Here is a 24,860-nt window from a genome sequence, read left to right as displayed (position 1 = left end):
GGAATTTAAGCCAGTTTAACATCTTAGTTACTTTGTAACTTCTTCAAATAAAGGCACTACATGAAGATGAAACTTATTCAAAATAATATAGTTGTTTTGTTGTTAGTAGTAATAAAGAACAAGTCTCTGGCTCATCGAAATATTCCATGATGTGGTTTCTGAGAATGAAAAAGTTGATTGAATGAATAAATGAATGAATGATTGATTGATTGATTGTAGGAAAGCGTATGATTGTCTAGTAATGTTATTTCTAACTTTCGGGTTGGTAATTCCAGCGTTAAAGTTGGTTTTTCCAACTTTAATCTTGGCCTTGGGAAACAAAACAAAAAGCAGTGAACTTTTATAAAACAATGCCATATTTTAAACATATTAAAACATATTTCATATGTCGATACGATATATCCCAGTGTGCTTGAGATATAAGATACCACAGAGTCTGACACATTTGTTTCATATTTGGATATTTTACTTTAAAAAGATATTAACGGTAATTTAACAATCAAACTCTATGATAAACATGATTACTATAACTTTTCTATCGTCAACTTCCCTTACTTATGCAGCAACATACCTTCATCACCTGCATACGGAATTTATATCTCAGTTGATTCAATACGCAAGAACATGCTCAACGTATGAACAATTTCTAAAACTAGGTAAATTATTGACAAACAAGTCGATGAAATAAGAATCTCAGCAGCCTCGTTTAAAGACTTCATTTCGTAAGTTCTATGTTTTATAAAATGGCCTTGTAAGTAAATACTGTACAATTTATCATTGAGTCAAATACTGACTGGCGTTTTTCATTCATATTGTTAGTCCATTATTTATACACTGAACTGATGACGGATTTTTCCGTTATTTCCCGATCATGACAAGGAGTACACAGCGGGTGTGACCGGTCAGCAGGGTATGCTCACTCCTCCATAGCATCTGATCCCACCTCTGATGTTTTGGAGTTCCATGTTTGCTCTGCTCCTATTTTGTATTGTTTTATGGACTTTTGATGTTGAATACTGTTCGTAAATTATCTCCATATGTTTCCTGATGTTCTTGTTCTTGTATTTTATTTTATTATTATTTTTTTTTGTGTGTCTTTTATATTCATAGAGTTCTTTTATGTCACTTCAATTCATAATATTTATAATATTATTAGACGCATGTGAATTTATTACAAATGTTTAATTCCTTGATTCGACAGAACACATTTACTTTCAAAAATATCCGTATTGAAGCTATGACGACTCCACTAATTTTTACCACTAATACAAGCATCATACAAATTTTCCTCTAAAAATAAGCCATACAAAAACACTTGACTCATCAAGGAAGAAGGTCGTTGTACAAAGCCATATATTCTGTTGAATTGCATCCCCGATCCAAACATTTGTTCCTCTATTAATTCATTACCAGGTATAACCGGATGACATAAATACCTTATGAATACTTAAATATTTTTCATTTGCTTGATAAATGGAAAAAAAGACAATATAGGACTTAGGTAAACTTTTATGTGGTATAAAATCCATGTTAAGGAGTTATTTGTCTCATATAAATATATGGTTCGGACAAACACAGACGAATTTCTTCTTTTTGTAATACATATGTAATTGTTGTACAAGCAGATTTTGTGATTTAAAACATATTTATTCATTTCAGATGATGGCTCTTTCAAAATGGAATGAATTAGGCACTGCGCAGCATTTTCTAGAATGTGACAAAAAAGACTGCGAAAGGAACTGTGAATACTTCTGCAACCATTGCTCTCAACGGATGTGTAGACAATGCAGAGATGAGCATAAGAAGACTTCGAAATATAAGAAGCATGAGGTGGTCATTTATCAACAACGATTTCGATCATTTCGAGTGGAGAAATGTAGGACCCACCCCACAAAAGATAAAGACATGCTCTGCGAGGAATGCCAAGTCCAACTCTGCTCCAAATGTGCAACACAGAAAGATCACCGAGGACATACGTTTATTGATTTGGAGACCATGTATACCTCAACATACGCTCGTTGCCGAGAAGAAATTTCAAAACTTCAGCAATACTATCTGCCAACATCAAGAGAAATACAGAGAGACATAAATGAAGATTCAAGAAAGATAAAGAAGATAATGGACAGCATAAGAACTTCAATAAAGGTTGATGCTGACGGCCTTAAAAGCCTGGTCGATAGACTGGCGTCCGAAAATATTCAGCGACTAAACAACATAGAAAAATCTCTGACGGAAAATTTGAAATCCCAAGAAAAGGAGATTACTGGATATATTTCCTATCTATCGGATCTTGACAAAGAGCTCCAAAAATATTTGTCCCAAACAAAACCTCCTCCGTTTACATCCTCAATATCTGAGAAGCTAAAAATTCGAAGCATACCTGAATTACCAAGACTGGCAACACCAGTTTTTACTGCCTGCCAATACAACAAAGATGACGTCGCTAAATTACTTGGTAAAATAGACATATCCGATTCTAATAGAGAAAACAGACACATTGAGTCATTAGAGACTTCTACGTCAGCACTTACAATGGCTACAATGAACCCTGAAGACAAACGCACAAAGTACGATGATGAACAAAGAATGATTCTCTCCTCTGCAGTAAGCAAGATTAGGAAGTTTGAAGTACCATGTATTGTCAGTTCATTCCACATGTCACTGGACAAATCTGGCAGACTCTGGGTCAGTGACAATGAAGGTTTTATCATCCAAACAGATTTACAAGGGAATCGGCTGAAGAAAATACCAGCTGGCGTAGGATACCCAGGGTTCCACACCGTCTCTGGGTCAGTGACAGTGAAGGCTTTATCATCCAAACAGATTTACAAGGGAATCGGCTGAATAAAATACCAGCTGGCGTAGGATACCCAGGGTTCCACACCGTCTCATTTGAGGAGGATCTTATCTTTACAGACAGAGACAAAGGCCTCATTAACAGGGTGATAGTGGATGGTACTATCAGTCCATTCATTAATACACGAGACTGGAAACCAGTCAGCATATACTCCTCTCACATCAATGGAAACTTATTAGTGGGGATGCTGAAGGGCAGAGAAACTAAAATCACCAGGTACAGTAGCTCAGGAAAAGAGCTGCAAAACTTTCAAAAGGACAAAAAAGGTCAGAACATGTATAGTGAGCCGCATTACATTGTGGAGAACATCAATGGAGACATCTGTGTATCGGACTATGACAAAAAAGCAGTAGTGGTGGTAAATAAATCAGGACAACATAGATTCTCCTATAGGGGCCAGAAGGCTAGGATTTGGCCTGCTGGAATCTGTACGGATGTTCTCAGTCACATCCTGGTGTGTGACAGTATGAGTAATACTGTTCACCTCCTTAACCAGGACGGCCAATTTCTGTCTCTTCTCCTTACACCACAACAAGCGATAACGAATCCACGCAGTGTGTGTGTTGATGATGAGAACAATTTTTACGTCGGACAGTGGAACACGAACATTGTCACAGTATTCAAGTATCTCCAGTAATTCTGTCAGTTTAATCCCTGTTTAAATTTCAATAATGGAGACGTCACTAAATCATGAAAGGCATCCAGTATGATCTCATTATTTAAGTAAATGAGGATTGCTTAAAATATTTTAGCAAATTTGTCCAACTCTGTAAAAAATTTAAACTTAAAGATTGCTGATACAAGGAATCAGTATCTTTCGAAACACGTATACTGTTTGTTTTTCTCGTATCTAATACAAAGTAGTTATTTGGATTCGTTACTATGGCACTTGATCCCACCTCTGATTTTTTGGAGGTGCGTGGTTGTTCTGCTCCTATTTTGTACTGTTTTATGGACTATGATAAAGAATACTGTTCGTTATTTTCATATCCTTCATCAAAGCCTTTGAAGACATCGAACATTGGTTTTTGTAACCCCCTAAAGATCATTTTCAGCATATCTTTGGGAATAAAAGCGGTGCAATGAAGGAGAAAGCATTGATGATCACATCCCCTGCTGTGTATCCTTCGTCATCATCGGGCAAATGGATAAATCCATCGGCAATCAGTATGAAAATTGCCAAACAATTGATGAATGATGACTTATACGACAAGTTGTAATTGAAAACAAAGTCACTGTATCAGCGTTAGTTCATGTTACCCTTGTATCAATAACTTATTTGTGAGTAGCCTACCAATTTTTTATTATTGTGTTTATAAATACTGTATATTGTATCAACTTATTTGCTAGTACCCTACCTTTTTTTGGAAATTTTTTATACATACTGCAAACGTGGAAATATGGAAAACTTGTAATTTTGACCCTATTGATAATTTACCTATTACGATAGAAATCAAATCAATTTTAAGAGGTTAACCATAAATCATTTGATAAAGGTTTATTCCTCAAAGGGTATGAACACCACAGCTGGTTGTTTATTTAACGTCCCTATCGAGCATTTTCAGACGCCAACACTTGCCGCTGGTAAGTAAGGCATATACCCGGCACTCGTGGCCATGAAGCTGTGAGGGATCTTTTTCAGCACCTAAAGCTACATGGGGCCTCTGTTTCTACGTCCAGTAGTTGGATTCGAATCCGCGAGGTAAGGACCAACTCTTTAATCCGCGACTCTAGGTCCTTAAATCTCGGGTTCGAATCCCAATACAGTACATGGTGACCGATCCTTCGAATGAGTCCCAATATGTGCTTGCACGAAAAAGATGCGTCTCTTGCCAATGACCTTAATACCCGAGTATATTTCTCTATACTGGCAAGTGCATGGTGGCGTCTAAATATTCTCGAAAGGTACGTTAGATACAAAAACACTTTAACCACTCTGACTGTGTCCATCGGAGTTGAGCTTATGAACTGTGTACCTTGATTTTCAACACTGGCTCCTCCTTCAACTTCTTAAATACAATATGCTTTCAGTATGATAATTACATTTTAATGTAAATACATAATTTAATTAGTTTAAAGATTCAATTCAGCAGATTCGTGTTTAATGTTATGATAATATATTGTTTTATTTAACAAATAATTTCAATTGCCATAAATCATTTCAGGAAGTATGTGTGTTAGTTCGAAAATAATGTACAAATGTCCACTTTAAGTGACCTAGAAGACAAGAACATACATGTACTGATGATTATTTCAATAACAAGAGGAAACGCTGAAGTGGGTTTTTTAATGGTCAATTTCATATCAATTACTTTACATTAATAATTATTTTAAAGTTTGTCTTTGATTAATAAGTTGTTATTTCCTAATTGTTTGAATGTTGTTTTTATTTGTGTGAATGATGCTTTGTTCCTTCTTAAAAAGGAGTGTAATCTACCATGTTAATAAGGATCACCTTATTGCAATTAAGAAAAAAAAACAACTCTTATATTAATTATTTGCAATTTCCATATGGTCACAACAATCGTTCATTAAACTCTGACTCCTGTGTATATATACATGGAGGATGGATAATGAGTTAAAGTTATTGTTGGTCACTAAATTTTTGCGACAATTTTTTAATATAGCAAATTGTCCTTTATAAGGGAGACAAGATTTGATTTATGCTCTATCTAATCTTTAGGAAAACTAAAAACGCGAGAATGATATTTTCGCGAGGACATTGCAAAATTACGCGAAAATAAAGTTCTGACGAAAAAAAGGTTATTTATAATATACATATAAGTTTAAAAAATGTCCATTTGCCTAAAAATCATGAAGTGTGTTATTTGTTTGCCCTCTCCCGACAGACTGGCAAAATTGGCCCAACTCAAAGCTTTTTCGAAACCTCCGGAAAATGATATTATCTCTTTTTTTACTCCATTTCTGAATTTTATCCATAAACATTTATATTGAAAATTTTCAAAGAAAAAAAATCCACCTAATAACCGACCAATTTATTTGAAAATTTTAAATGCGAATCGCACAAGTACAGATAGTAGTCACTAAAATAAAAAAAAAAGTTTTCATGGCGAATGCTCAAGGACCTGCAGAGAGAACACTCGCGGACAAAATCCGTCGCTTTTTGCAGGTTTCCATGGCAAAGGTAGCCATTTTGAAACTAAATGACCATACAACACAACTAAAACCAGTGGTCGTCCTTTGAGGAAAGTTTCAGGAATATTGTCCCTTCCATCTCCGAGAAACAACCTCTCTAACAAAGACGTGTGCAATCGCAATATGTCGCCCGATTTCGTTCGGGGCGCGTCGGGGCGACATAATGATGCACACAATTCCAATTTCCTAACATGAAAACTACATCTTGTATGGAAATTGTCCCATATAGTTTAATAATAAGCAGTGAATAAATTTGGGTCATTAATTTGCCTGGATGTACCGTATTAGACTAGAGGCCCACGTCGCTCACCTGAACAATCGGCTAGGAAAAAGCACATATCAGATCAGAACTGAAAGTTTACCGAGGTTTAGGGGGCTTGAATTGTAACCCCCAGGGGAGTCATGATTTGAACAAACTAAAATCAACACTTCCTGAGAATGATTCCATATAAAATATCACTAAGCATGGCTTTGAAGTACTTGAAAAGAAGAAATTAAAGATTTTTCCTATATATATTCCTATGTTAAACTTTGATCGGCCATTTTGGCCCACTTTATCCCCGGGATCAAGATTTGAATAAACTTGAATCCACACAACCTGAGGATAATTTCACATGAGTTTCATCTTTCCTGTCTCAATGGTTCTCGAGATTTTTAAAAGATTTTTAAAGATTTTTCCTATATAATTCCTATGTAGAACTTTGATCGGCCGTTTTGGCATCACCCTACCCCCGGGGGTAATGATTTGAACAAACTTGAATCTACACTATCTGATGATGATGCACATGAGTTTCATCTTTTCTGGCCCAGCGGTTCTTGAGAAGAAGATTTTTAAGGATTTTTCCTATACATTCCTATGTAAAACTTTGATCGGCCATTTTGGCCCCACCCTACACTTGGGGGTCATGATTTGAAAAAAAAACAACTTGAATCTACACTACCTGAGGATGCTTCCACACGGGTTTCATCTTTCCTGGCCCCGTGGTTCTTGAGAAGATGATAATTAAAAATGTCATTAACTTTTCTCTAATTCATAATTATCTTCCCTAGGAAAAGGGCGTTGCCCTTCATTTGAACAAACTTGAATCCCCTTTACCTAAGAATACTTTGTAGCAAGTTTGGTTGAAATTGGCCCAGTGGTTCTTGAGAAGAAGATGAAAATGTGAAAAAGTTACAACAACGACGACAATGACGACGACAGACAACGGACAAATTTTGATCAGAAAAGCTCACTTGAGCCGTTAGCTAAGCTAGGTGAGTTAAAAAGCCTCATTGCTCTTTTGAACAAAGTTTCCCTTCATCAAATTTTAATACCTAATGCAAACTATATATTTACTACACAAGTGTGGGGATATATAAGTTCTAACTCGTTGAAAATATTGATTAGAACGTAAATAACAAATATCATGTAAACATACTTTTAACAGTTGTTTAACTGATCTCGTATTTTTAATTTTTAGCTATGCCATATATATATATATAGCTTTGCCTATACTACCCAATCGCATTAACATAACATTCATGTACATGTATATGTATATCAAAAATAAACGTCTTTTATAAATTATTTTGTTTTCAAAAAATGCATAAATGTGAAAGAAAGACATTTCTCAGAACGAAAGTTAAAATGCAAAAACCAGGACATTTGCAGAAAATACATTTTACAGAAATGGATAATATGCACACTCCAGATTAATTGTTAAAGAATATATAAAATATCTATCTACTTCTTATATTAACTGCTAAGATTATAGATTTTTTTATCCTGGAGAGTACCGATAAACTCTCGACATTTAAGGTCAGGAAACTTTCACTTTCGAGCTAGAATTTGGGATTCCCCGTTTCTATTTTTAGACAGCCCAGTGAACTATTTTTAAATTGTGTATTTTCCTAGAATACTTTTGGACGCTATATAAGTCGGTGTTGTGAATATACTGTTGGTCATTTGGATGTGGATCTATTAGAAGTAAGTTATATTAGAATATTCGAGAAAGAGTTTTTTTTTTAATATATTATTGAATTATTTGATAAATTATTATAATGTGTTAAAGTAATGAAACCGAAATTCATATGGTAATTCTTTGCAAAACATACATTTTTTTTTTTTTATATTAACAAATAAAATTTAATTGTGAATTAACAATTACTGTATGTTTGAATTTCATCATAAAATCATAGTGTGTAAATTAAAATAATGAAAAGAATTTTTATAAAGAGTATACACTGTATCTATCTTCATTTAAGCTTATTTCAAACATTTTCATTATAAATGCACATTTAGGCTGATCTTGGAGCATAGCTACTACAAAAGGTGATCGGATCTTTCGATTAATGAGAAAATGTTTTAAGCCGTTGAAAAATTGAATAATTTTTTAAAAAAATTTTAGGCAGGTTACTACAGATTTTATATTAGATTGTGTCAGGTACATGTACAGTATACACTAATAGATTACTTGTTTCTGACTGTACACAGAGCCTCTAGGCATTAAATATGACAGATGTAAATGCATAATCAAGAATTATATCTGCTCTTAGTGATAGTGTATTCTCGGTAAAGAAGTGAATATACATAGTTGAAGGCTATATGCTAATCAGAGATTCCTCTGACTTTAACCCCTGCTTTTATATTGTGACTTGTGCAAGGGCTCCCCTGCACAAGTCACAATATAAAAGCAGAGTTTAGAGTCAGAGAATCTCGAGCTATATGCCTGCATATTCATTTAATCTATGATCTTTTGTCATGTACCGTATATGTATACACATTTCAAATGTAAATAAAATCGAATTGGATTAAATTTGATATGATACAACAAAACTTAATTCAAAACGAAATTAAATAGACGTCTACAGCTAGTAGATTACTCAGTATTACAATAATGTCATTAAGACTGAATTGTGATTATGAAGTTTTTACATTTATATTTTCTTTTATTTCAGTAAAAACAAATATGGAACATCATAGATATTGTAGCGAAAAATCAGGGGATATGAAATACAACTCCCCTGATCAAAAGTTATTTCTAGAAAAATTCTTAAAAGGCGTTGACATCAAATTTGATTTGATGTGTTTTAGTTGCTGCTTAGCCTTTTTGCAAAGAGATCGGGGTTACATTTGCGAACAAAAAGAGTTTGAAAATGTTTCTTACCAGGGGATAAATAAGGAAAATATAACTGAAGCTGAACTAAAGATGCCATCTAAACCAGCAAAAAATCCACAGATTCAAATTGAGCCTTTGGAAGAAGACAAGATTGGTCTAAAGAAAGGAGCCCGATCTGTCGAAAATGGTAGAACCTACCAGGCGTATCACAATAGTATAGGAGCTATGGGCGTAATTCAAAGTGGATTTTCACGCTTGGAGAGTATCGATATACGCAAAGCAACTTCCAATGAAGTTGTAAATTTAAGGCTGTCCTACGAGGATGCTACCCTAGTTGAAATTCACAGAAGGCTAAACAGCATCGATTCACTCAGTGGAGGAATTATAAAAGGTTATTTGGGAATCAAAAAATACACAAGCAGACCATTAGGTAAAGGAGACATTAGACACTATTTCCGGCCAAAACAAGAACCAGGACAGGAAGGATTGAACGAGCAATAAAAGAGAGAACCAATATATCAGATACGAAAATGAATGGACATGGAGGTAAACAAGGACGCCTCAAAGCGGAGTTTTTCCTCGCAAGAGAGCACAAAACTGTTACGAACAAAGCCAGCAAATGACGTCACTAGGCGTCTCCATACAAGATTTTATTAGTCCAGTTTGGGCCCCCAGAGGAGCAAAAGAGATTGAAAACATGAAACAAAAAAAAGAAAAGGATCCAAATGATAGAAAAAACTTGATCATACATATAATGAGAGCATTGCGTTATATCTATATAGTCATTAAAAATCTATCTACAAGAGATATACTGAATTTACATAATGTGTATGTTATAATAATACATGTCGATATTAGTCATATAACTGGAAGACATACATATGTATACATATGCATATCAAGGAACAAAAATAATTTAATTTTTTATTAGTTGAGCTAGGTTGTCAAGGTATCTAGCAAGTGATCTTAGAATGTCACTATGTCAGGGTCTACAAGTACGCTAAAATGAGGACATACAAGGAGAAAATGAATTTCCTGAATCTCATTATCAGCACAAAGGGAACAGATTCGTTCATCTGTAGGTATTTTTTGATATCGTGCAATTTCAAGCCCGTGACTCGCCTGCTTTGCGCAGTCGTTAGAGCGTCTGCTCTAGAGTCGTGAAGTGACGGTCAGTCGATCCTTACGTTGCGGGTTCGAATCCCACTTTGTGACGTAGAGACCGTATAAACCCAGATCCTGTCTCGCAGTAGGTGTTGACACGGAAAAGACCCCTCCCTGCTCAATGGTCCTGAGTGCCGAGCAAGGTCAAAGTTGGTAGCTCTCCAACAGCAAGTGTTGGCGTCTCCATATGAGTGAAAAATTCTCGATAGGGACTTTAAACAACATACAATCAATCAATCTAAGCCCATGAGCTGATATTCTTAATCTTGTTAGAACCATAATTTAAGTGTAGAATTCTCTTGGGAGGAACACATTACTTTCATTATGCATACCAACTCGCTCATTAACGAATTATCCTCTCACCATGCCAACTTTTACATTTATATTGTAAAGAATCTGTATGTTTAATTTATTTGTATTTATGTTGGCTGAATAAAAACGAATTGATAAAGTACTGACTCTATGCTATGTTGTTTATTTGTATAAATATATCGGCAACTTGTTGTGCCCATGTCAATAAATATAATACACAAATGACCAATTCAATTCTCTTTATTTTGATGCCTATGCCAAACTCTACAGATCAATTTGATTTGATAAGATTTGGTTGCTGTGTCACCATTTTGGAAAAAGGCAAGAGATTCGCCAAGAGTTTGAGATTGTTTCCTACCAGGGAGAATTTAAGGACAACACGTTGGCAAGAGTAGTTGAAAATGCTAGTTACTATCTCTGTCTAAATGGTACAGGAATATATGGGCGTGTCATAATGCAATTTCTTGCATGGAAAGTATTGATATACGCAATTAACATCTGAGGAATTAGGCATTAAATTATCTCTCAAGAAACTGTATGTCTGATATTTACAAATCAACTAAAAACGAATATGATAATGTTTTGATTGTAAAAGGTTATTTGGAATTATTTTAAATATGCATTGGACTAAAATCACATGTTTGTTTTTTTTGTTAATAAATTGGAACGAATTTGATGATTTTTGATATGCTAATTCTCTTTATTTTTATCCCTGTGCAACAACTACATTTGTACATCAAAACTATTTCTGGAATATATCAAATTAGAATAAAAAATTTAATTTGTAATTTAATTAATTTGTGTAAGAAATTAATTAAAGGAAAAATCGACAATAAAGAGTTTTAAAATTTTATTATCTCTCTCTTAAACGGGGGACTGGATATTTTTTTCTATCAAACCAATTCTGTGTACTGTGACACCTGTGTAAAATTCAAATTGAATCTTTTGAAAGCAATTAATTGCAAGGCGTTCGGACCTGGGGGTCGAAAATGATCACAATCGTCAAGGTAGGTATTGGCGTGAGTCAAAGTGAAAACTTAAGACCGTAACTAGAGAGTACTTAGATTTGGAAATCTTAGCAAACCTTAGGCGGCCGGTAGAGGTGACTTAATTATATCTTAACTTTCTTGTACTTATATTTAGAATTATTTAATGTTGACTTTCGATGTATAAAGTTTCCTCTATTCATATTATGCATTAAAGAAAATAATTATCTGTATTTGACGCTGTTTAAGAATTTTATTTTTTTCGTTGGGAGGGGGGTAGAGGTGGGGTGAGGTGATCACTGATCCCAATTTCACTCACAGCACAGCACTGCACAGCATACATGTAAATACAAAATTTAATCGTAGGGATACATGTACGTCTGAAATTAGTAGGACTTCGGTTATAGAAATATCCCGATTTTTGTTTTGTTTCCTTGATTATAAGTATATCATTAAACATCTGCCTTTTTTGCTTCTGACATACATGGCATTATACATAGAAGGGTTTTAAAGAGAGAACTTTTTAGAGTTTCAATTTCAAGTGAATAGGCGGTCGATTATCTTTTCTTGTCTGCGATAATAACAGTATATTTATCAAAACAAAAGAGTTACAAGAGGTAAACTATATAATGATAAAACAATTGTCGTGAACATTTACAATGAACCACAGTTCGCCACTTTTTTGTGCAGTATTTGTTTTCAACATTCCGTGTTTATTTTATAATATTTATTGTGAAATCTTTCTCTAACATAACTTAAACCGATAGGTAAGGCACGTAAATTTTAATATGTAATTAATTAAAAATGAATCACACTTTAGCAATATATATATATATAAAATCAAAAACTATAGGTTGAAATGGTATTTTTAACATTCCTTGCTAACCTAGCTTAGTTTTATATTTATGTTACAGTTTAAGACATACTTAAAAAGTATATCAACAGGTCTGATTGTGTTGTTATATAATATGTCAAAAACTTAGCAAGCTTTATGTTACGAGTCCCAGCACGGTAAGCCAAATAGCTCCGAGCTCGGATTACCGAGTTTTACTGTGTGTGTGTGGGGGGGGGGGGGGGGGGGGGGGGGGGGTAAAACCAAAAATTTGACATGTTAGTGCGACGCCTTTCTGGTGTATTTAATCATATGACCTATGTACCTTTTATTATACATGTACATGAATATCTACAGTAATACTTGCCCCTGCCTGAAGCCTTATGAAAATTGTAACTATTCTACACTCTGAGATAGGTATGTTTGCAGTTAGTAACACATGGCAATTTGAAAACTTGTCAAAGACGGAAACGATTGAGCTGTACACAGCGATTTGCTTGTCCCAAATTGCTCATATCAAAATACACTCGAAGGCCAGTCGGCTCTACTGCCATTTGTACTACAGCATAATTAAATATTCTTGTTTTCTTATAATCTCCATTTCGATATGATGTGCTTTATTTGCTGTGTCGCCTTTTTGAAGAAACAAATTTCAGGGACACATGCACTAGTACCAAGAAAAAGAATTTGAGACTACTGGCATTTCCCATTACATGTGTAGGGATCGAAGTTAGAACCGAGTCGAAACATTAATACCTTTATAGCCAAACAAACATCCAAAGATCCAAATATAACCACTTTAAAAATGAAATTTGGTCTGAAAAAGCAGCAAGATTATTTTAAGTTGAAACTGTAGAAACTTACCAAGGTTGCCACAATGTTTGGGGGAGAGTCAAAATGCAATCTTATACGCATGGATTTACGCGAAGGAAACTTAAAGGAAGTGGCCAATCTGATGCTGAGCTCAAACTCAAGTAATTTCATATATTTTATTAAAGTAAGAGGAAATGATCATTTTTGTTCTTTTTAGTGTGTGTAAGCTTTTTCATAGGCAAATATTTTCTGTTTTTTATGAGATTTTTGTAAATTGTAGAGATTTTGCATAAAGAATACTTTATTATTAGATGAAATATCAAATAAAACTTGGATTTAATTGAGATTAAATTTTTCACTTCTTATCAAATAAGCACTTTTTCTTTCCCCCCGTTTCTTTCCTTGTTTAGCACTTTTTGCAGGGAAAGCTGTTTCTATGAGATATGTTCAGTAACAGACGGACGGAAAGCTTTACAATTGCTATATATCCTCCCACTTTTCAACACTGACACTGCAAAGATGATCATCCTCTCGTTAGACAGCACATTTCTGTTGAAAGATCAATCAAGCAAGCACGGAAATGACACCAGATTACAATGCACTCACACGCGCGTTACCGTATCTCCTCAAATCATGCCAACTTTGTTGAAGGAGTAAGGTAAGAGGTCATAATTAACAGACTTGGTGTTAAGATGTATAATCAATTTCTATGCCCCTGTAATCCAAGTCCGTCTGTCTGTTACGCTTTGGGCATCTTCTGTCCGCAACTCCTCTTATACCACTGAATGCAATTTGAGACTTTCACAGAATCTTTATTACATATTGCCATTGTACACCTCTTATTTTACTTTTTGATCTGACACATATTTTGGGTTTCCCATAGCAAAACATAGACACTGCCATTTATACACATATGGGAGGCAGGGAGTATCATTTAGTGAACTCATTGCTCACAGTACCTCTAGTTTGTATTTTATTTAAATGAATAACAAATTTGATCAATCAAACACAAATGCGCTTTTTAAAAAAAGATCTTAATTACAAAGAAAGATGAATAAACATACATAATTGTGTGAAAACAAAATCCTCTTTCCTAGACAGATGACTAGATCTGTTTTTTTTCTTTGTGTTTTTTTTTTCTTCTTTTTTTTTTGCAATCCAGTTCAATCCTGTTTATTTTGGTAGGTGTACTTCAGAAATAATTACAAATCCATTGATGAAATTGATTTAACAATTGTCTCTTCTGCAACTTGTTAAAGAAATCTGCAGTCTTTGCAGTGGTCCATTTAAAAAATCATGAGTGAAAACTTTTGAAACCTTCCTAATAGTTTTTGAGTATTTAAACATTACTTCACTTTTTTCTATCCGAAAGTTTAAATTCTTTTTAAAGAAACTTGTATATCAAATTGCATGTACTGATTGGCTGTGACATCTCACATGCAAAATTTCAATCCATACGACTGAGAAATCCAAAATGTGATTTTCAAGAATGCCAATTAATCGTCAAAATCTTTAATTTCATAATCATCATCATCCTCTTCCTCGGGTTCTGTAACAACTTTTGATTGGCTGCTAGTAATCTTGTCCTCTTCCGTCTTCGTAGACCATGTGTTCCCTACAGTAGCCTCATTACCTTGTGAGTTGTTATCTAAACCTGAGTCTTTCTCATCAAGCTTCTCTGACCTGAAAAATTTGGAAAAGTTTGTCAGAAAATTCTTTAATGTGATATATCCTCCAAAAAGGGAGGAGAGGGGTACATTATAACAGCTAGTAGGCATGAAGCAAAATCAGGCTGTTATTTGCTTTACTGTATAAACAATGTTTTGATTTTTTGACCTTGAAGTTTGACTTACTTTTGAGAAACTTTAATGCTCGCCATAAGCTGCCATACAGGGACATCAATGTTTCACAAACACGTCTTATTCAACATGCTCACAATAATCATTTTATTTTTCAATTTTCCAATATATTTTGGGATAAAAATTCTTGATTCAGCATACCATGTAAAATATGTGGAAGTTTACAGACTACAATAATATTAGAAAATACAGCTAAACAAATCTTTAAACAGTTTGTCTACACGTTGTACACTGGTTAATGAAGGGTAACTAAAAGGAGATTATAATCAGATAATGACAAGATTAATAGAAACAAGAGTACACAGTCAAAGTCTTATAATAATTTTTGCTCTCTTATTAATTGAAAAATAATAGGGCTATCTTTTCCTCTTTAATCCTTTATATTTAAATTAAATGGTTAATGTAAAAAATTGCAAACCTTTATATTTACATTACACAATTAATGCCAGGAAACACAAACACAATGTTTTAATTATATTGGAAAAACAAAAATTCACATTTTTTTCTCTTTTACAACAGTTTTATGAAGCAAATTTCAAATTCTGTAATGATTTTAGATATTTAAAACATAATTCTCTGATATAATGTTGAATCTTTTATGAATACACTAAGCAGTATATTATACACTGTCTAACTGCCTTTGGGGGGGGGTTAATCTTATCCACAACCAGGAAGTAAAGTACAGGTGTCGTTCAAGTCTCGCGTGAATTTCTTGAAATTCCACAGTCTGTTGGCAAGGAAATATTGCCAATTCTAGGCCAAACATAGAGACTGTAAGTATGTGAACCTTGAAACCAGGTTAAAATTCAATCTCATTTTTTTAAAATTCATCTTGGTCTGGTACTTGTTTACTTGTTTACATTGTCTGAATGCATGTATTTCATTTTTGTGTATAGGATATTGAGAGTCAACATAACTGTAGCAGTGATTCACTCAATAACGAATACATTTAAGATGGTACTATTCAAACCAATGCTATCATTATACTTCATTTACAACTGTTGAAGTACTTCACTCAATAACAAATCTCTTAAATTTTAGATGGCACTATCCAAACTAAGCCTGCCTGGTACCCCCCAGCATTTTCTAGAATGTGGAATTAAGGACTGTGAAAGAAACTGTCAATATTACTGCAATCCTTGCCACTTGAAATTGTGTGAGCAATGCAGAAATGAACATCTAAAAATTTCAGAAAACGATGACCATGAAGTGGTCCTTTACCAAAAGCACAAACGACAGCTACCCATTGAAAAATGCAAAAGTCACAAAACTAAGGATGTAGATTTGCTTTGTAAAGAATGCCAGGTTCCACTTTGTTCTAAATGCACCACACTGAGGGATCATCAGGGACATACTTTTCTTGATCTTGAGACAATTTATGCAGAAAAGTTTTCACTTTGCCAAGAGGAAATCAATAAAATTCAGGACTATTTCCTTCCTACGTCAGAGGATTTACAGAAAGAAATTAAAGAAGATGTCATGGAAATCAAGAAGATCATGGACAACATAAGAACCTTTATGAAGGCTGAAGCCAAGTCTCTTAAAAGTCTGGTGGACAAAGTGCAAACAGAGAACATGAAGGAGTTAGACCAAATAGAGCACTCACTGCTTGAAGATTTAAATTCCCAAGATAAGGCATTCACTGATTACATCAGCTATCTCCAAGATCTTGTCAAAGAGTACCATGGCCATCTATCTGCTACAAAATCACAAAAATTAATTTCTTTAACATCTGAGATGTTGAAAATCCAACTTATACCTGAGACCAAAAAACCAGTCACACCAGAATTTACTGCTGGACAGTATAGCAAAGAGGACATTGCCAAATTACTTGGAAAAATAAATGTTCCCCATGTTAAAAGAGAAGGCAGAAAAATGAAGAAAATGAATTCTTCAACGATAAACAAAGAATCAAGAAAACATACAAAACAAAATACATGGAAATCTAATGTGAGACAAACATTGTCTCTATCTTCCTCTGTCACTGAAGTCAGGAAGTTCACTGTACCATGTGTTAACAGTGTGTGGCATATGTCACTAGATCAGTCAGGTAGACTCTGGGTCAGTGATTATGTTGGTAACATTGTCCAAACAGATCAAGAGGGGAATCATCTACAAGAGATACAAACCAGTGGTGTATTTGGTTACCACACAGTGCCACAGGATGGAGGTCTGATCTTTACAGACAGAGACAATCATGTCATCAATAGGAAAACAATGGATAACAATATCACTGAATTCATTAAAGCAAAAGACTGGGAACCAATCAGCTTACACTCATCCCACATCAATGGAGACTTACTGGTAGGGATGCGGAAGGGCAAGGGGGTTACAGTCACCAGGTACAACAAGATGGGGAAAGAGCTACAAAACATACAAGATATAACAATAAAGAGAGACTGTTTATTAATCCACTCTACATAACAGAAAACATCAATGGTGATATTTGTACATCAGACTATGATAAAGAAGCAGTAGTGGTGGTGAATAAATCAGGACAACACAGATTCTCCTACACAGGCCAGGAGTCATGGTTTCGTCCCCATGGTATCTGTACTGATGTCTTCGGTCACATACTGGTGTGTGATCTGGAGAATATTCACCTCCTTGATCAAGATGGTCAATTCTTATCTCTACTAATCACACCAAAACAAGTATACAATCCCATTAGTGTATGTGTGGATGATGAGAACCATCTTTATGTGGGACAAAGTGGTAACAACAGAATTAACCTGCTCAAGTATCTCCAGTAACTTTTAACAATTGAATGCAGTGTACATAAATTGATTTACCAATAATAACTAGAGCTACTGTGAGCAATGAGCTCACTAAATGATACCCCCCGCCTCCCATAATGACAATGTCCATGTTTTGCTCTGGGAAACGTAAAATACGTGTCGAATAAAAAAGTAAAATAGAAGGTGCAATATGTAATAAAGATTTTGTGAAAGTTTCATTAAATTTCACTCAGTAGTATAAGAGGAGTTGCAGATAAGAGTAAAAGCGTAACAGACGGACGGACAGAAGGAGGGACGGACAGACTACAGACGGACTGAAATCCCGATCACTATATACCCCCCCCCCCCCCGCTTGAAGCAGGGGGTATAATAGTGTAAAATGTTCAGTTACGTTTTTGAAATAACTTTCCATTTTTCAAAACATACTAAATACATAGTATTAAATTTATTAACCCTTCGTGAAATATTTCAGTAACATTTAGCAATATTAGAACTGGCATTGATAATTAATTAATACATTGAAATTCATTCAATAATACACATGTAGTTTTTAACAATTTAAACACAAGCCAAGTATTGACCCTATCATAAAATGAAATTTAGTATTTCTCAATCTCAAATCTTAATTTAAAATATTCTTTTATGGCCACCGTTGCTTGAAATAATTAATTAATGAATATGGTGACATACTGTAAGTGCACTTAAAAATCAGGCATCATATTTTAGCAGCTTTGGCGCAGGCATCGATGTACTTATTCATACAGTAAATCTCGGTTATAACCAGGTCGCTTGGACCTATGAAATTACTTCGCCATATCCGTAATTTGTTATGACTGTATAAGAAATTCATTAAATTTATTTGGCTGGGGATCCAGGATGACTTTGCTTTATCCGTGAGTTTGCAATATCCGTGTTCGTACTAAACGAGTTTTACTGTATATTTTCAGCCAGCTGGACACTCTAATTGAACAGCAATAATCTAATAAAATGTTTTAAAATTATTTAGAGTAAGATATAAGAATTTAACTCAAACAGAAGTCTCTGTTGAGACTGCAGCTCTACTGGCCTGGGGGCCACAAAACTGAGATGAGCTCAATTTTGATAGCAGTCTCACTTTTCCACTATAAATTCCTTGGAAAAGGTGAAACTGAGATAAAAAGTGAGTTCATCTAAGTTTTATGGCCCCCAGGCCAGGTTTGTACTTATAATAAAGGAAGAGAAAAATAGCAGTTGGAACATAAATCTTTACAAAAGCAATAAATAGAATAATGATTCTTGATAATTTCACCATTCATCAAAATCAAAAACCCATAAAAAGAATTATGTACATTTGTATCTTAGTGTAGTCTACTTGTGTGCAAAGTTATATTGAAATCAGACTAAATATGTAGAAGGAGTGGCATTTTAGAAGTATTTCACAGAAATTTTTATTTTTAGTAACCAAGGCAACACCGTTCACCAAAATTCAGCAACACCGTTCACCAGTCAAAAACAGGTAATCAGAGCTCACCTCAACGAATGTTGTCTTTAAGTAAGGCAAAGTCACAAAATTACCCACAAAAAGTGTACATCCAAAAATGCCAAATTTATGCAATTTTGATTTGATACTTTGGAATAGACCAACATAACAAGAGGCCCATGGGCCACATCGCTCACCTGAACACTGTGGCTAGCATAAAAGCAGACATTAGTTTCTTATTGAAAAGTTTAAACCCAAAAGTAGTCCAAACCATTCCTTAAAGGGAAGAGGGTATGATTTGCACAAACTTGAATCTACACTACCTGAGGGTAATTTCATATAAATATTGACCAGTCATGGGTTTGTTATTCTTGAGAAGAAGATTTTTAAAGAATTTTCCCATATATTTCTATGTAAAACTTTGGTCGGCCATTGTGGCCCCGCCCTACACCCAGGGGTCATGATTTGAATAAACTTGAATCTGCACTACCTGGGGATGCTTCCATTTAAATATGACCAATCATGGCTTTGTTATTCTTGAGAAGACGATTTTTAAAGAATTTTCCCATATTATACGATTCTTGATAGGCCAAAGCAAACATTTTCACCTTCAGGTCCCACAAATCATATGTTGCCCGAATCCCAGTCTATAACTGTTTTGTTATACCCTTCACTGCTCACTTAACATTAATCAATTTAATCAATACACGCTATATTATCAATCATTTTATTTGGAAAATTATGGCTTCTTCGGTAAATATAAAACATCAAGCTGAGAAAGAACAAAATCAATTATATATCTATTGTATCACAAAAATTATTTATCACAAAACATACTCGTCCCTTCTTCCTGACCTTGCTGTTGGCAACAACTCTTGTAGCTCTTAACTTCGGCAATTTTTGCGTCGCCGATATTGAACGATGATTAATTACTTGTGACGTAACAGACGAGTGACGTTGCGGTCTAACAATTCTTATGTAAGACCGGTGTATTTAACAGTTCTTTTGTTTGACTTTTTATAAGTAATAAATATATAGAATGATATTCATAATGGTATAACAAATTTCTATGTAAAACTTTTGTCGGCCATTGTGGTCATGATTTGAATAAACTTGAATCTGCAATACCTTATGATGCTTCCATATAAATATGACTAATCATGGCTTAGTTATTCTTGAGAAGAAGATTTTTAAAGAATTTTCCTATATGTTTCTATGTAAAACTTTGGCCAGCCATTGTGGCCCAGCCCTACCCCCGGGGTCATGATTTGAACAAACTTGAATCTTTGAATCTACACTACCTGAGAGTAATTCCAAATAAATATTGACTAGTCATGGGTTTGTTATTCTTTAGAAGAAGATTTTTGAAGAATTTTCCTATATATTTCTATGTAAAACTTTGGTCGGCTATTGTGGCCTTGCCCTACCCCCCAGGATCATGATTTGAAAAAACTTGAATCTACGCTACCTGAGGAAGCTTCAATATAAATATGACCAATCTTGCCTTTGTTATTCTTAAAAGAAGACTTTTAAAGAATTTTCCCATATAATTCTATGTAAAACTTTGGTTGACCATTCGCCCTACCCCTGGGGGTCATGATTTGGATAAACTTGAATCTACACTCATGAGCGTAATTCCATATAAATATTGACCAGTCATGGGTTTGTTATTCTTGAGAAGAAAATTTTAAAAGAATTTTCCCATATATTTCTATGTAAACTTTGGTCGGCCTTTGTGGCCCCGCCCTACCCCTGGGGGTCATGATTTGAACAAACTTGAATCAGCACTACCTGAAGATGCTTCTATATAAATATGACCAATCATGACTTTCTTATTCTTGAGAAGAAGATTTTTAAAGAATTTTCCCATGTAATTCTATGTTAATCTTTGGTTGGCCATTGTGGCCCCGCCCTACCCACGGGGGTCATGATTTGAACAAACTTGAATCTACACTACCTGATGGTAATTCCATATAAATATTGACCAGTCAGGGGTTTGTTATTCTTGATTAGAAGATTTTTAAAGAATTTTCCCAAACATTTCTATGTAAAAATTTGGTCGGCCATTGTGGTCCCGCCCTACACCCAGGGGTCATGATTTGAACAAACTTCAATCTGCACTACCCGAGAATGCTTCCATATAAATATGACTATGGCTTTGTTAATCTTTAGAAAAGATTTTTAAAGAATTTCCTACGAGGCGCCGTTTTAATATTTTTGAGGTATTTTCTGATATCAAATAAAAAATTATTGATATCAATAATTTGAATTCTTGATATCAAAAAATATTTTTGATATCAAAAAATATTTCCTGATATCAAAAAATAGATTTTTTGATATCAGAAAATGATTTTCTGATATCAAAAATTTGAATTCCTGATATCAAAAAATAGTTTTCTGATATCAGAAATTCGATTTTTTGATATTAAAAAAATCTTGTTTATTTTCTGATATCAAAAATTCGATTTTTTATATCAAAAAATGATTTTCTGATATCAAGAAATCTAATTTTTGATATAAAAAAATAAACAAGATTTTTTGATATCAAAAAATAGAATTTTTTAATATCAAGAATTCAATTTTTGATATCAGAAAATGATCTTTTGATATCAAAAAAATGTTTGGTATTTTCTGATATGCTAAAATCACAAAAATTGTTGCGAACTTTGTTAGGTTCTAATAATTCTTGGGCATGTTTGGATATGTTAGGATGCTGCACGGTCTTTTGTATATGCTTCTCATGAGTTGAAGACCTGTCTTGTTATAAGGATGACATCGTTCTTTTACACTATTGACTAGATTTTAAGCATTTATTGTTGACGCACAACTTAAACACCAACTTTATGGATAACTCTGACTTCACCTTGAAAACCACACAACCGGTGCTTGCTGGTCAGCTGTGATGTTACATCACTTTACACATTGACAAATATGCAATTGGAAAAGCTAATGGCTGCTTTTGATAGGGGTAACAGAGAAATTCTCAGTCTAAGCCCGACCTACAGCACAGCTATATTGTTGCCGATAAACAACGATTTCTTTCTGTTTACGAATACACAACGTTTTCTAAACATTTACTGTAGCCCGAACCTGATCCCAACACAATGTTACAAAGAACATGGATGGTTTACTCAGATTTATCCGCAAAACTAAAAAGTAATATATTTGAATTCCATGCAAAAAAGTATGACCAAAAATATCAAAAACAGTTATCAAATTCTTCCATTTAAAAAATATTATAAAAAATCTGATTTAAATTAACTAGTAGAAAGCAAATCTGGCACTGAAATTCGGCATTTTCTACAGATCAAGGGAGTATTCATTATTTATGTGAAGATTCTTCGACATTTTATTTTATTTTCTGATATCACAAAATATATTTTGTGTTATCAAGAAATCTATTTGAATTTCTGATATCAAGAAATCACTTTCTGATATCAAAAATAAGATTTTTTGATGTCAGAAAATGATTTCTTGATATCAGAAATTCGAATTTTTAATATCAGAAAAATAACTATTTTTTTATATCACGAATTCAATATATCAAAAATTACATTTTTTGAAATCATAAAATCCTGAAGATTTTTTGAAATCATAAAATCCTTAAGATTTTTTGATATCAGAAAATGATATCTTGATATCAGAAATTCGAATTTTTGATTTAAAAACATGATTTTCTGATATCAAAAATTCGAATTTTTGATATCAAAGATTCGTGTTTATTTTCTGATATCAAAAAATTTATTTTTTGATATCAAAAAATCGAATTTCTGATATCAAAAAATTTTTTTATATCAGAAAATACCTTAAAAATATTAAAACGGCGCTTCATATTTTCCTATATGTTTCTATGTAAAGCTTTGGCCAGCCATTGAGAAACCTCCCTACCCCCGGGGGTCATGATTTGAACAAACTTGAATCTTTGAATCTAACCTACCTGAGGATGCTTCAATATAAATATGACCAATCATGTTATTCTTGAGAAGATTTTCAAAGAATTTTCCTATATGTTTCTATTCAAAACTTTGGCTGGCCATTGTGGCCCCGCCCTACCTCCGGGGGTCATGATTTGAACAAACTTAAATCTAAACAACCTGAGAATGATTCAACATGAGTTTCATCTTTCCTGACCCAGTGGTTCTTCAGAGGACTTTTAAAAGACGCCATTAATTTTTTACTAATTCATAATTATCTCCCCTTGGAAGAAGAAGTGGCCATTTGAACAATTGGTTCATTTGAACAAATTTAATTACCCTTCACTAAAAGACACTTTGTCAGTTTGTGGCAAGTTTGCTTAAAATTGGCCCAATGGTTCTTGAGAAGAGGATGAAAATGTGAAAAGATTACGATAAAACGGGCAAATTTTGATAAGAAAAGCTCACTTTCAAGAGCCTTTTGCTCTGGTGAGCTAATGATGAGTTTCTGGGGGAAATTTCTCAGACACATTGATCTTCAATTCATTATGATTTGGTTGCTGTGCCGCTTCTTGGGGGGGAAATCAGGGACACATTTTTAAAGAAAAATGTTTGAGAATGTTCCATACCAAGGTGCACCTAAGGAAAATATACAATGAAGCGCATTGAAGTGGTAAAAATTTCCGTTCGAATGGAACGTTTTAAGCTATCTTTAGAACGTTTATTGTCATCTTATGAAACGCCCATTTCTTTAGAAATTGATTAAACGGTCAATCTGTTTATTCGAATACCTATAGAACATTTTTTCCATAAATATAGTTGCCAATCAAATTGACGGTCTAAATAAACACCAAGTAAACGCGTGTTCGACCGAAACATGTGTTGTGGTAACTTCAATAGACTTGATAACTTCAAAAATATGTTCATATTCGTTGCCATTTGAGTTTTAGAGAAGCGGGGAATCTCTAATTCTTCTAATTTTTTAAAGGTCCATTTCAGTGTAACTCATGTTGTTTGTCGCGAAGAGTGGGGTGTCCTAAAACATTACGACGAATATTTCTTTCTCGTTTCTAAAAATATGGGCGTGTCATTATCTTATAATTGACGCTCAAAGCATGACTCAGAACTTTTCATCCAAACGGACAATTTTACCACTTCAATGCGCTTCATTGTAAATGAGGTTGAACACTTTGTCTTATTGCCAGATAAACATCCTTAGATCCAAATACATGTAAAACTGTTGGAGGAGATATTCAGTAAAGTTGATCTTAATATATAGCAAAAGCAGTAGAAAATTGAAAAAACTACTAGGCATACAGCTTCAGGTCATATATACGAGGGCTGTTCAATAAATAATGTCCTGAACTATATAACAACCACTTTTCATCACATAGTTTCATCGTGAGAAGCTGGGAAACAAGGGCTTTTCGAGACACTGCATTATAAATGAATGGTAAAGAATCAGTAAAACTAGAGTGAAAATAAAAGCTTCATAATAGCTGTCGTAAAACTTGTTAAAAATCCCAAAGAAATATTCACTGAAATATATGACATTAACAGCAATCAATGCCTGTTTTATAGACAAAAGAGCAGGTAAATTTCAATGATCAAAAATTATATAATGGGCATCAAAAATTAAATCACTTATTAATCATCAACTTCTGTACTGGTT

The 24,860-nt window shown here is 34.0% G+C and overlaps 2 protein-coding genes across 3 annotated transcripts; both read left to right on the top strand.

The window, feature by feature from the left end:
• Positions 1-1,327: 1,327 nt before the first annotated feature.
• LOC134260749 (uncharacterized) lies at positions 1,328-3,494 on the top strand. Its single transcript, XM_062743298.1, has 3 exons — positions 1,328-1,501; positions 1,660-2,789; positions 2,942-3,494. Exons 2-3 carry the CDS (start codon positions 1,660-1,662, stop codon positions 3,492-3,494), a joined length of 1,683 nt encoding a protein of 560 aa, XP_062599282.1. The 5' UTR covers positions 1,328-1,501.
• A 4,350-nt stretch (positions 3,495-7,844) lies between these two features.
• Positions 7,845-22,272, top strand: LOC134260754 (uncharacterized). 2 transcript variants are annotated; one of them, XR_009990621.1, is made up of 3 exons: positions 7,845-7,979; positions 8,951-10,224; positions 22,262-22,272. XR_009990621.1 is itself a non-coding variant. In XM_062743301.1 (2 exons), the coding sequence occupies exon 2, from the start codon at positions 8,962-8,964 to the stop codon at positions 9,610-9,612; it is 651 nt and encodes a 216-aa protein (XP_062599285.1). In that variant the 5' UTR covers positions 7,847-7,979; positions 8,951-8,961; the 3' UTR covers positions 9,613-10,829. The 2 variants fall into 2 exon arrangements, 1 of the variants encoding a protein (XP_062599285.1); XM_062743301.1 differs by lacking the exon at positions 22,262-22,272 and having other exon boundaries at positions 7,847-7,979; positions 8,951-10,829.
• Positions 22,273-24,860: the final 2,588 nt, after the last annotated feature.

The sequence above is a fragment of the Saccostrea cucullata genome, unplaced genomic scaffold (genome assembly GCF_032062105.1).
Source record: "Saccostrea cucullata isolate Sc308-1 unplaced genomic scaffold, CSIRO_AGI_Scuc_v1 ctg1364, whole genome shotgun sequence".
NCBI lineage: Eukaryota > Metazoa > Mollusca > Bivalvia > Ostreida > Ostreidae > Saccostrea > Saccostrea cuccullata.
This window is presented reverse-complemented; position numbering and strand designations above follow the sequence as displayed.